At 37.6% G+C, this 14,456-nt stretch overlaps 1 protein-coding gene across 1 annotated transcript in view; it reads left to right on the top strand.

The window, feature by feature from the left end:
• The window catches only part of LOC136825163 (collagen alpha-1(I) chain-like), a 15,284-nt gene extending 1,089 nt beyond the window's left edge, over window positions 1–14,195 (top strand). The window contains exons 2-10 of the mRNA XM_067081190.1: window positions 5,304–5,393; window positions 6,369–7,173; window positions 7,801–7,923; window positions 9,104–9,277; window positions 9,971–10,123; window positions 10,653–10,781; window positions 11,225–11,482; window positions 11,713–12,627; window positions 13,114–14,195. Coding sequence (XP_066937291.1) covers window positions 5,304–5,393; window positions 6,369–7,173; window positions 7,801–7,923; window positions 9,104–9,277; window positions 9,971–10,123; window positions 10,653–10,781; window positions 11,225–11,482; window positions 11,713–12,627; window positions 13,114–13,844 — 3,378 coding nt within the window. The 3' untranslated portion in view covers window positions 13,845–14,195. The remainder of the gene's footprint in view (window positions 1–5,303; window positions 5,394–6,368; window positions 7,174–7,800; window positions 7,924–9,103; window positions 9,278–9,970; window positions 10,124–10,652; window positions 10,782–11,224; window positions 11,483–11,712; window positions 12,628–13,113) is intronic.
• Window positions 14,196–14,456: the final 261 nt, after the last annotated feature.

Below are 14,456 nucleotides of genomic sequence, written 5' to 3'. Positions count from 1 at the left end.
GAGGACCCGAATATTTCTAATACCTGAGGTGTTCAGCTAAAATCAGAATTTACTTCCATAGGATTCATAAACTTTCATTTGGGGATTTCTGCTGTATCTTTAACTCCAGTTACAGTTTTACAGTAATACAGTTCTTGCTCCATCTAATACAGTTGCTTTTATTTTACTACAGTTAGCAAGTGTATTTTACCACTATTTCTTTAAGATTCACAAGTCTTCATTTTGGGGATTTTTACTGAAACAAACTAAAGTTACATCAAGTTCTACAGTAACACAGCTCCTGCTACATCTTATACAGGTGTTTCAGGTGTTTCTCTTTTGCTACAGTTACTGCTACGGTATTCTATTTAGGTCGCCCCTACTTTGACTGCAGTTTCTGCTAACTTTGTTACAGTTGGTGCTACTTTTAATTTTAATTGCTGCCATATCTAATACACTTATGGCTGCTGTTACCCGAAATCTCGTATCTACGACACACTTACGTCGTGTTTACAAGGACATCGTAAAATACGTGCCATGGTAAGCAATTCACTGATAACAGATTTTAACTTGAGCAAGTGTTCACAGACAGTGAAGGTCTGACAAGGAGTCTCCACTGAGCAGAACTTAGTTGTTATAAGATATCAAATTGTTATATCTACCTAAGCATTGTACACAGAACGTCATGTTGCTATGGAATCTTAATTCCTTAATTTCTGAATATTTTTAGGGTACTTTTCACACTGCAAATTTCAGGAAATTTCATGTGGTTTTCGCAATACTTTGTGTAATGTGCCCGTTGTATATTGGATTAATCTCAGAATACCAGAGTTGATGAAGACTATTTTTTATCTACAATTCCTCGTCCTGTCATTAATTGAATCGATATCCCTGTTAAATACAGGATTAATTCTAGAATATCAGACTGGATGAACACTTTTACATTTAGAATTCCTCGTTCTATCATTGGCTGAATCGATATCCCTGTTAAATATAGGATTAATCTCAGAATACCAGAATGAATGAACACTTTTACATCTAGAATTCCTCGTTCTATCACTGACTGAATCGATATCCCTGTTAAATATAGGATTAATCTCGGAATACCAGAAAGAACGAACACTTTTTACATTTAGAATTCCTCGTTCTGAATATAGGATTAATCTTAGAATACCAGAATTAATAGAGACTGTTATCTACTTAGAATTCCTCGTTCTGTTGTTAGCCGACTTGAACATGCTGTAGGATTACTCTTAGAATACCAGAATTAATAGACTGTTTTCTTTTTAGAACTTCTCGTTCTGTCATTGACTTACTTGATTATAAGATTAATCTTAGAACACCAGAATTAATGAAAACTTCATTTTAGAATTCCTTTCTGTCATTAACTGACTTGAATATAAGATTAACCTTAGAATACAAGAATCAATGAAAACTACTTCATTTTAGAGTTCCTTTCTGTCACTAACTGAATTGATCATAGGATTTATCTTAAAATACCAGAATTAGTGGAAACTTCTTCATTTTAGAATTCCTTTCTGTCATTAACTGAATTGATTATAAGACTGATTTTAGAATACCAGAATTAATGAAAACTTCATTTTAAAATCTTTCTCCGTCATTAACTGAATTGTTCATAGGATTTATCTTAGAATACCAGAATTAACGAAAACTATTTCGTTATAGAATTCCTTTTTGTCATTAAGTGAACTAGCCTTTTTTTCATACACCTACTAAACGTATCTGATAATTACAACCGAAATGTTACTTAATGCCTATTCCTGAAGCCTTCTCCAACAAAAGAGGGTTGCTTTCAGAAATGTATTACACTATGGGCGCCTAGCCAAGCTTTTTAATCAGATGCCACAAAGGTTTTGGTTTTCTGCAGGCTATGGATTTTAAGTTTGACCCATCACTTGGTTAGAACAGGGCCGTCCGACCCCGTGGGCCAAAAGTGGCCCGTTTGATTTTGAAAGTGGCCCGCTAGAGAAAAATAAGTAAAAGTATATTTCTCTTTCTTATATCAAAAAATTAGATTTCCGCTTATCCTCAGCAAAAGAAATGTTCCTGGCAAAATCATCCTCAGCAAAAGAAATGTTGTGTTACTGGCAAAATCATTAACTACTAAGAAAAATTATATATATATATATATATTGTGTGTTACATTATATATATATATATATATATATATATATATATATATATATATATATATATATATATATATATATATATATATATATATATATATATATATATATATATATATATATATACATACATATATATACATATGTTTAAAATAATATCTGGCCATTTGATAGGTTTGTTAGACTAGCTTACATTATCTTAGAAAATGTTAAGACCTGCTTTAGGATGAATTATCATTTATGAATACATGATTGAGATGTCTAATAATTTTTCCTAACATTGTCAATTTCGAAAATTTTTGATGAAAAATTATTTATCAACTGGGTTATGAACCTGCTCATCTGATATATCATTTTATCTATCTATCTATCTATCTATCTATCTATCTATCTATCTATCTATCTATCTATCTATCTATCTATCTATCTATCTATCTATCTACCTATATACTTCTTAATATATTTATTGATTTATTTAAACATTTATTTACTTATTCATACCTACCTACCTACCTATCTATCTATCTATCTGTTTATCTATTCATTTATTTATCTGTTTTTAAAATAAGATAGGACTGGGGGCTAACTAACACGAAAAGAAATAGTAGATTCTATTAAAAAAAAATAGTCAGTAATATTAGGAAAAAAACACGACAAAGATTCATTTTCCTGAATATTAGTGTCAAAATATTCCTGGCAAAAGTGATTCATAACTGCGTGTAATGTTTTCTGACTAAATCTGACATTTGTGGTATCAGTAAGTTAGATGCAGCTGTCAGAGGATTGTTTATCACAAGGAATACACACACACACACACACACACAGATATATATATATATATATATATATATATATATATATATATATATATATATATATATATATATATATATATATATATATACATATATAAAGTATATATATTTCTCAACGTCTGAATCTATCACATTTCAATTATATACTGAAAATTATTTTAAAAATAATATTTCATGAGACAAAATATCAATTGAAAATATCAATATTCCGTTAAAAGTTTTTCCCAGAGTAAAAAATAAATTTTTGCCATGTAGCAAAATTTTCCACTCGGAAAAACCTGCCTTTTTCTTGGCTCGTAATTTTACGCCCAATTACCAATCTGGAATTAGCTAAACCTCGTACGTAAGGTTTATCCAAATATCTGTTCTAGTACATTAACTATTTTTGTTGTATCCCTTTCAGTAACTATGAAAGTCGTGTTTAATGTCGCTGCTTTCAGTAAATTATGACTATTATTATTATTATTATCATAACTATTATTTTAAGTTACAACTATTTCATGCCTGTCTCCTTTACATTGGTAAGGTTCTCGCCTACCAGTCGAGAGGACCGGGATTCAAATCCCGTCGCTCACTGGTGGCTTGGGCCATTGCATAAACCCGGTAGCCCGCCAACCTAGCGGTCTGAAAACTCGAGAGGGTTAGCAAGGACCTAGCGACACACTGGCCACGTGTCTTAGGCAATGGGACTTCTCCCTCACTGGCTGTTGACCTAAGACACTGGAGTTCAGCGCCGGCCCTATAAGCCTTGCGAGGCCCAGGAGGGACTTTTTAATCTTAAATCTACATAAGAAATTATTCTTTAGAAATCCATTTTACTGCTTTTTGTCATTAATTTCCAGAGGTGTTTATTCCTCACACTGCTGGACTGTGGAACAGTCTCCCTGAGGATGTTGTGCAAAAAGAGTTCTCCTTTTATTTGAATAATTCACTTTAAATGTTTATCTATTTATTTATTACTTTGTTACTTTTATCTTTTCTTTTCCTTAACTGATCTCCTCTTTCTGTATTTCCTATTGCCTTATTTTACTCTTTTCAAATTAACACCGCATGCTTTAGAAGCTTGAATTTCATGTTCCATACGTATAGTGTTCATCTTCCGAACAATAATAATAATAATAATAATAATAATAATAATAATAATAATAAAATAATAATAATAATAATAATAATAATAATAATAGTAATCATAAAAGTAATAATAATAATAATAAAATTAATCATAATCATAATAATAATAATAATAATAATAATAATAATAATAATAATAATAATAATAATAATAATAATAATAATAATAACAAAAGTAAAATTAATAACAATAATCATAAAAATAATATTAACAAAACTAACATTAATAACAATATTAATAATAATATAATAAAAACAACAATAATAATAATAATAATGATAATACTGTGAAGTTACGAAAAGGTAGTTTTTAAAAACAAGAAACTGCTTCAGGAACAAAACACGACCATCTTTTTCGCAGAAGCTATCATCGCCTCATCACACATACCCTCAACAAAACCTATCATTTTCTTCCTCAATCAAAGTACTAGCTCGAGATATACCCTCGTTATTTTTAAAATAACAGCTGAGATCACACAACAGTCGTTTGGACTCTTATTGCTTGTTCTTATTGCTTCTGGTAATCAAGACTTTTGTTGACTCAGGTGTTGAATTAAACTGAACCTAGAATTCAGGCCAAAGGCCAAGTACTGGGTCCTACGAAGTCATTCAGAGCTGGAAAGGAAACTGACAGTGAAAAGGTTTGAAAGGTGTAACAGGAAGCTTCACCGCCCAGGTGTTAATTAATACCTGACGAACACCTGAGAGAGATTGAAGGTTTTAGCAGATGGAAACAGAATGTGTGTCAGGAACTGGGGATAACTGATTTAGAGAGAGAGAGAGAGAGAGAGAGAGAGAGAGAGAGAGAGAGAGAGAGAGAGAGAGAGAGAGAGAGAGGGGGGGACAAGTCTGGATGACTCTATGGTGGTCACATTACTGATGAAATATGGATATAAAAAATTAAGTAAAAGTTTTTAGAATATGATATATATATATATATATATATATATATATATATATATATATATATATATATATATATATACATATATATATATATATATATATATATATATATATATTATACATATATATATTTATATATGTAATATACACATACATATAAATATATATATATATATATATATATATATATATATATATATATATATATATATATATATATACTGTACATATATACATATACTTATATATTATATATACATACATACATATATATATATATTTAAGTTACACATAAAAACCCTTGCTTTCTAATCTCCCCCAGGGCGATCTTCAACCGGCCGCTGTAGCAAAAACCTGCACTGAGGCAGGAGGCAAGTGTGTCCCTAGCAAGAATGGTGGCAACTGCAAAAGAGTACTGACAGGATCCTGCCCTGATGCTACTGACGTCTGCTGCAAAACAGGTGAGCACACGCGCGCACGCACGCATACACACACACACATTATATATAAATATATATATATATATCTATACATATATATACATATGTATATATAGGCATCAATAATACATATATATATATATATATATATATATATATATATATATATATATATATATATATATATATATTGAGATGCTAAGTACTTTCGTCTCATTGCCAAGACATGGTCACAGCACCTAAATTGTAGAGTTTTTATCATATATGAATTATCAACAAAGTATAAAATTCTTGGTGAATCTGCTGAGTATGAACGATTTGTCAATGTGAATAAAAACTAATTTTCAGTTAATTACATCATAAGTTTTCTTGGGGCTTCCTGTTATGTTATATTTGATGATTGTTAATTATTTTCTTCAATATTATCAACCCGATGAGTCATACGCGATATTTTTCTCTTACATACTAATTGATTTTTATATATTTTAGTAACTAGATACCAAATCTTAGGCTCATAATAACTCTTATGGAATACCATATCTTCGTCAGTCCTGTCCCATAGACATAAAAATGTCTTATTAATGTCTTTGAAATGAATCCTAGGCACAGACTAACTGAGTACCCTACCTTCGTCAGTCTTGCCTCACAGTCTTGTCTCAGAGATATAATGTCCTGATAATGTCTTTGAGATGAATCCTAGACACAGACTAACTAAATGAATACCTTACCTTCGTCAGTCTTGCCTCACAGTCTTGTCTAAGAGACACAAAGTCCTGATAATGTCTTTGAGATGAATCCCAGGCACAGACTAACTAACTGAATACCTTACCTTCGTCAGTCTTGCCTCACAGTCTTGTCTCAGAGACATAATGTCCTGATAATGTCTTTGAGATGAACCGCGGCCCTCCATAAACTAACTGACTCCCTTTACCTTCGTCAGGTGTTAGCTCCGCAAACGCCAAGAGGCAGATCACGACAGGCGAGAAGAAGAAGAAGAAGAGGCAGGGCGGGAAAAAACGACAACAGGTCCCAAGAACGGGAAGAACCGGGTGGCTGGGGATGGCGCTTCAGGAGGCAAGAAGGGCGCTGGAAAGGCGCTGAATAACCGCGCGAGCACCCCTGGAGGAGGAGGAGGCGGAGGAGGGAAGAAGGGCGGCAAGAAGGGCGCTGGAAAGGCGCTGAATAACCGCGCGAGCACCCCTGGAGGAGGAGGAGGAGGAAGAGGCAAAGGCGCGAAAAGGGGACGGAAGCCTAATGACGGAAAGAAGAACCAGCGTCAGGGAACTAGCGGCGGGAAAATAAAGAAGGGGGGAAAGAACGGGAGAAACAATGCGGTCGGAAATGGAGGGAATGGCGATGGAGGGAGTACGAAGGGAAAGAAGGGCAAAGCAACCAGAAAGAAGGGGGGAAAAGGTAATCGGCAGGGGGCGAAGAACAACGGCAATACGCCCAAACCTCAGGGGGGGAAGAACAAGAAGAACGGGACGAACGGCAATCCGCCCAAACCTCACGGGGGGAAGAACAAGAAGAACGGGACGAACGGCAATCCGCCCAAACCTCACGGGGGGAAGAACAAGAAGAACGGGACGAACGGCGCTCATCCCAAACCTCAGGGGGGGAGGAACAAGAAGAACGGGACGAACGGGAAGAAGAAACCGGGAAATTCCACCGACAGGCCAACCTTTAAGCCACCTAAGAAGGGAGGCGGACGGCAGCAGAATCCACCTACAGCCAATCAGAAGCAAGCTACTGGTAAGATTCTCTCTTCTTCTTCTTCTTCTTCTTCACTACTACTATTATTATTATTATTATTATTATTATTATTATTATTATTATTATTATTATTATTATAAGATAAACCGATTAGTGGTTTCTATTATTATTATTATTATTATTATTATTATTATTATTATTATTATTGTTATTACTGTAAGTACAAAAAAGGACAGTTGTATTCTGCACTGTGTAAAAGAAGGCTCTGGTGGTAAGCATATCTCTCTCTCTCTCTCTCTCTCTCTCTCTCTCTCTCTCTCTCTCTCTCTCTCTCTCTCTCTCTCTCTCTCTCTCTCCATCAGAACCTCAAAATGTTTTTCTATAAAATGTCAGCTAGAGATTAAAGCTAAGTGTTCATTCTTAAGTTTATAACACAGAGGTTAACAAATCCTCATGAGTTGTGTTCTCTCTCTCTCTCTCTCTCTCTCTCTCTCTCTCTCTCTCTCTCTCTCTCTCTCTTTCATGAGAATCTCAAAATCCTCATGCTTGAATGATGCTTACGAGAATCAAAACTCTACAGAATAAACTACAAAGCTTTCTAATGTTCACGGACTTCAGAAACTCATTTTATATCTGACCGTATTGTTTAAAATTGCCTTGATACAGGTTGTACGCCGAGGAAAAAGTGCAAGGACAGCAACGGGTTCTGCTTCACCGCGGGACAGACGTGTAACGGCAAGGTTAGGAAGAAGGGATGCAAGGGCACCGGATGTCAATGCTGTGTACCAAGTAAGCCATCAACCAAAGATTTGTGAAGCTTTTTGAGATGCAGAATATATATATATATATATATATATATATATATATATATATATATATATATATATATATATATACTTCTGCATCTCAACCACCTAGCACAACCAGCCTCTTGTCATTCTATATATATTTATATAATATATATATATATATATATATATATATATATATATATATATATATATATATATACTGTATATATATACATATGTACATCTACACATATATATATATATGTATATACATATACATATGTACATATATATATATATATAAACATGTATATATACATATATATATACATGTACTTGAGAATATCACAAAATCCACGTAAGAAGGCGAGTGAAAACCGGGACTTTGAACAAGTACTTTCGTGGTTTATTCTACATTTTCAAGTTTGCACTTGAAAATGTAGATTAAATAATGAATGAAATTATAGAATAAACTACGAAAATACTTGTTCAAAGTCCCGGTTTTCACTCACCTTCTCATGTGGATGTTGTGATATGTACATGTACATATATATGTGTGTGTGTGTGTGTGTGTGTATCTGCATCTCAGCCACCTAGCACAACCACTCTGTCATTCTACAAGTATATATATATATATATATATATATATATATATATATATATATATATATATATATATATATATAAATATATATAAATATATATATATATATATATATATATATATATATATATATATATCTGTATATATATATATGTATGTATGTATGTATGTATTTGACAGATATGGAGCCCCTGGAATGGCTGAGAATGAAGCAGTCTTGTGGAAAGGTATAAAGCCCCTCACCCTTCATATTTCAATTTTTGCTTTCTGTGATCAACTGAATTACTGATGTTCTGAAGTACCGGGCATCTGATAAAATCAGGACTTTATCTAATACAAATTTATAATTATTTTATCTCGTTTTTCATTCAATTGTCATTTGGAGGGGGGGAATAATAGAGTTGCTTTTCTGTTTTCCTGTTTTATTACAAGGCTTTAATTTTGAGAGTCTGAATTGTTAGCTATTATTTATAACTACAGAAGGCCTATTTCCTCTTTTGAATTTGAATTACTCTACATGAGAAAGAGACAAACTTAGTGTATTTGACAGGGAATTTCTTTCTTCTTATGACAGAAAGTGGTAGTGGAAGTGGAGGAGGAAGTGGAGGAGGAAGTGGCACTAACACCTGCAAACCCAGGAAGAAATGCACGAGCCTGAGCGGGTTCTGCGTCACCACAGGACAAACTTGCAACGGCAGACTTAGAAAGCAGGGGTGCAAAGGAACAGGTTGTCAGTGCTGTGTGCCTAGTAAGTCAGTCCAGTCAAGTCTTGTAACATACTCACGAGTATCACAAATGCATATGTCACACACTTATCATCGCAGACACATATCACACACACACATACACACACACAAACACACGCATAAATTCAACAGATGACAGGAGTACTGCTAGAGGAAGAACAGTGTGGGAATAACCTGGAAAAAACTTATGAGAGAACTGATAAACACACCATGTGGAGGGTGCAGAGCATGCATGGTGTAAATGGTACCTTGTTTACAGAGATTAATAACTTATTTACAGAGATTAAAGTTGTTTGTGGTGAGAGTGAAGCCTGCCTTCGAGTAAGTCAACCGGAGAGTGACTGGATTTGGGTGTGAGTGTGGGTCTGAGACAAAGCTATGGCTGTTTCATATCTCTGTGGCTAGTCCAGTTCCCTTATGGGTGGAGTTATAGAGGAAGTAAGGCAAAGCTTTGTGAATAGTAGACGGGAAAAATGGATCTTGAATGGAAAATGGAAAGGCTGGCTGATGTTTGCAGACATCTCAGAGTTCATCAGGGCCCAGTGAATGCAGAAACTGGTGAAAGAGCTTGAAAGTGTAGTGCACAGTTGAGTTATAAGTATAGCAGTGACTGTCACCGTATCTTTCTATTAAACCAACCCTTATTTGAAGAAATCCTTCACATGTTCAGTGAATGTTCTATATCTATCTTCCAGAAAACGGGTCTACTAGTTCCCCCTCTAATACTTGCAAGCCTAGGAAAAACTGTGTGGCGAAGAAGGGTTATTGCATCACTGGAACACAAACGTGCCCAGGAAGACTCAGAAAGAGTGGTTGCAAAGGAACAGGCTGTCGATGCTGCGTACCGAGTATGTTAACTTGCTCATTTTTTTCTGTTTCAAGTGCACAGTCACATATGACTGGCTTTCGTATGTAAATTAAAGGTGTGTGGAAACAATGTCCTACTTCCTTCATACAATTATGGTTTTCTTTAACTGACTGGAGCATTTGATTCCTCTGTGAGTTTCCTTAAAGTTACATTTAAGCGAATGAAGATTTCCAGATAGCCAGAAGACCTATACATAAGGCTACGTAATGAAAACTGTATATATGAATCAAGTTTAGTGACAGAGTTGTATTGTAGGTTCAAACGTAAGGACTTTTAGACTTGTCATTGTTTTTAAACTTTCCTTTAAAAGCCTGCAAAACAAGGAATGCTGAAATTCTTGTGAACATAATCAACAACCTCTTCCAAGTGACTAATTTCATTTAACTCAACTGAATTTGATTTGAAAGGTGACTTACTGGTTACCTCTATAAAATATGTCACTTCTGCAGTAAGTTCTAATAATCACCTACTTATTTTTAACCTAATTCCCGCTTTTTACTTGAATTTAGAACCTTGCAAACCAAGGAAAGGCTGCACTGCCAAGGGTGGCGTCTGCATTGGAGCCCAAGAGAAGTGCACCGGCAGAGTAAGGAAAAACGGATGCAAGGGCAAGACAGGCTGTCAGTGCTGCGTTCAAAGTAAGGGTGGATTCAGGTCTTGTAATGACAGTCTTTTTGAGGTGCCCTACACTTCCCAACAGCATTAACGCTTCCCTACCTGGTCCCTGCTCTGTCTTGTAACGATAGTCTTTATGAGGTGTCATACACTTGCCAACAGCATTAACACTTCCGCACCTGGTCTCTGCTCTGTCGTGTAACGACAATTTGTTCATGGAATGCTAAACATAGAAAAACTTGACATACCTCTAACTAATCATGTTCAGACTAAGTTTTGCCATCTATATTTCCTCCCTACCTTGCTAGGACTGTACAGAAGTGACATGATATTATGAAACATAGCCCAAAGCTCTTGAATCGCTTCGGAAAATCTCGACTTTTCAAAATGAGCATGTATGTCAAAGAAAAACAGATTGAATTTCTTTAATGTGAAGAGGTCCTGAACAGATATATCCCTTTTGCAGAGGACAAGTGCTCGGGTAAAGAAAACAGCACGTGCAAGAAATTTAAAGGAAAATGCAGTAAATCTTGTACTAAAAAGCAGAGAGTTATTAAGAAAGGATGCGGCAAAGGCAAGTGCGTGTGCTGCGCAAAGGCTTGCAAGATCCAGCCTTCGTGCACAGCAGCCAAAGGATCCTGCGTCAGCGGGAAGAAGGAATGTCCTTCGGGCATCATAGACAAGAAAGGATGCAAAGGAAAGAGCTGCAGTTGCTGTATTCCAGGTAACTAAAAACGTTACAGAAAAGCCATCCAACTTACAGGCCAAAGGTTGCTAAATTTATGCTGTTAAAAATTTGGGACTTACATTTTATGTATATTATATATATATATATATATATATATATATATATATATATATATATATATATATATATATATATATATATATATATATATATATATATATATTACATCTAAAACTGAATAAGTAATGACATAACGTTTCATTCAGGTGGTACTCCTGGAACTGGGACAACTCCAACCCATGTTGCGCCAACGCCCAGCCCAACGATAAAGCCACCATTGTCTTCTTCTGGCCCAACTCCTCCTGGTTCAAATTCTTCTGGTCCAACTCCTCCTGGTCCAAATCCTTCTGGTCCAACTCCTCCTGGTCCAAATCCTTCTGGCCCAACTCCTACTGGTCCAACTCCTCCTGGTCCAAATCCTTCTGGCCCAACTCCTACTGGTCCAACTCCTCCTGGTCCAAATCCTTCTGGCCCAACTCCTCCTGGTCCAAATCCTTCTGGTCCAACTCCTCCTGGTCCAACTCCTTCTGGTCCAACTCCTCCTGGTCCAAATCCTTCTGGTCCAACTCCTCCTGGTCCAAATCCTTCTGGTCCAACTCCTCCTGGTCCAAATCCTTCTGGCCCAACTCCTACTGGTCCAACTCCTCCTGGTCCAAATCCTTCTGGTCCAACTCCTCCTGGTCCAAATCCTTCTGGCCCAACTCCTCCTGGTCCAAATCCCTCTGGTCCAACTCCTCCTGGTCCAAATCCTTCTGGCCCAACTCCTCCTGGTCCAACTCCTCCTGGTCCAAATCCTTCTGGTCCAACTCCTCCTGGTCCAAATCCTTCTGGCCCAACTCCTCCTGGTCCAAATCCTTCTGGTCCAACTCCTCCTGGTCCAAATCCTTCTGGTCCAACTCCTCCTGGTCCAAATCCTTCTGGCCCAACTCCTCCTGGTCCAAATCCTTCTGGTCCAACTCCTCCTGGTCCAAATCCTCCTGGCCCAACTCCTCCTGGCCCAACTCCTCCTGGTCCAACTCCTCCTGGTCCAACTCCTCCTGGTCCATCTCCTCCTGGCCCAACTCCTCCTGGTCCTCCTGGCAATGGTACTACTGCACCATTACCTACCCCACCTCCGACAGGTAAGATGTTTATTTCCCATTACAGTTTGTGGAAATAATAATAAACATATCTATCAGTCAATAATGAATTGCTGTTACAATATTAGTTAGTGTTTCTCCTGAATTTGGGACATTAATGAACCATTAACGAACCACTGGTGAATAAGTGTGGATCCTTTAGTGAAAGAGATCATCACTGAATGACAGGGACCTCTTCATTAGAAATCGACAACATTCAAGCTATTGAATTCTCCTATTAAAACAAGAAAGTTAAAAAAGTTGTTGAACCCCACTCTGAGAAGTGGAATTTCAGTTGACAACAGTTAAAAAAGTTGTTGAACTTCCATGGTGTTATTTATTAAGTGGCCTGGGAAGTAGACTTTCAGCTTCACTGACCATTTTGTTGCTAATAGACAAAAAATTGCTTAAATATTTCGTGGTGTGGTAGACATAATGCAGTAAAGACTTATGGTTTGGTTGCAAAACTTATATCCAATACTTTTGCAGGACCTTCAAGCAATTCGAGTGGAAGCACAGGACCTTCAACAGCTAGTGGAAGCACTTCAAGTGGCAGCACAGGACCTTCGACAGCTAGCGGAAGCAATTCGAGTGGAAGCACAGGACCTTCAACAGCTAGTGGAAGCACTTCAAGTGGCAGCACAGGACCTTCAACCTCCAGTGGAAGCACTTCAAGTGGCAGCACAGGACCTTCGACAGCTAGTGGAAGCACTTCAAGTGGCAGCACTGGACCTACAACAGCCAGTGGAAGCACTTCAAGTGGCACCACCAGACCTTCAACATCTAGTGGAAGCACTTCAAGTGGCAGCACAGGACCTTCAACCTCCAGTGGAAGCACTTCGAGTGGCAGCACAGGACCTTCAACTTCCAGTGGAAGCACTTCAAGTGGCAGCACAGGACCCACAACTTCCAGCGGAAGCACTTCAAGTGGCAGCACAGGACCTACAACCTCCAGTGGAAGCACTTCGAGTGGCAGCACAGGACCCACAACTTCCAGTGGAAGCACTTCGAGTGGCAGCACAGGACCCACAACTTCCAGTGGAAGCACTTCGAGTGGCAGCACAGGACCTACAACTTCCAGTGGAAGCACTTCGAGTGGCAGCACAGGACCTACAACCTCCAGTGGAAGCACTTCGAGTGGCAGCACAGGACCTACAACCTCCAGTGGAAGCACTTCGAGTGGCAGCACAGGACCTACAACCTCCAGTGGAAGCACTTGAGTGGCAGCACAGGACCTACAACCTCCAGTGGAAGCACTTCGAGTGGCAGCACAGGACCTACAACCTCCAGTGGAAGCACTTCGAGTGGCAGCACAGGACCTACAACTTCCAGTGGAAGCACTTCGAGTGGCAGCACAGGACCTACAACTTCCAGTGGAAGCACTTCGAGTGGCAGCACAGGACCTACAACTTCCAGTGGAAGCACTTCAAGTGGGAGCACTTCGAGTGGCAGCACAGGACCTACAACCTCCAGTGGAAGCACTTCAAGTGGCAGCACAGGACCTACGACATCTAGTGGAAGCACTTCGAGTGGCAGCACAGGACCTACAACTTCCAGTGGAAGCACCACAGGTACTGTCTGAAGTACTATCATTATCACCACCACAGGTACTAGTACTGATACTACCACAGGTACAACCACTTTTACATCAGGAACTACCTCTGGTACAGCCAAAGGCATGACCACTGGCACAATTACAGGTACCACTGCGACAAGTAGCACTTAGCACCCCAATTCCAGACTGGAGTGATGAAACCTGGACTTCTACTTGGGAGAATGACCCCCCCCCTTAGCCTGGTTTGGCCAAATGAGCTGACCTTCTCTAACCCTGA

Source organism: Macrobrachium rosenbergii, chromosome 37, assembly GCF_040412425.1.
Source record: "Macrobrachium rosenbergii isolate ZJJX-2024 chromosome 37, ASM4041242v1, whole genome shotgun sequence".
Classification (NCBI taxonomy): Eukaryota; Metazoa; Arthropoda; class Malacostraca; order Decapoda; family Palaemonidae; genus Macrobrachium; species Macrobrachium rosenbergii.
This window is presented reverse-complemented; position numbering and strand designations above follow the sequence as displayed.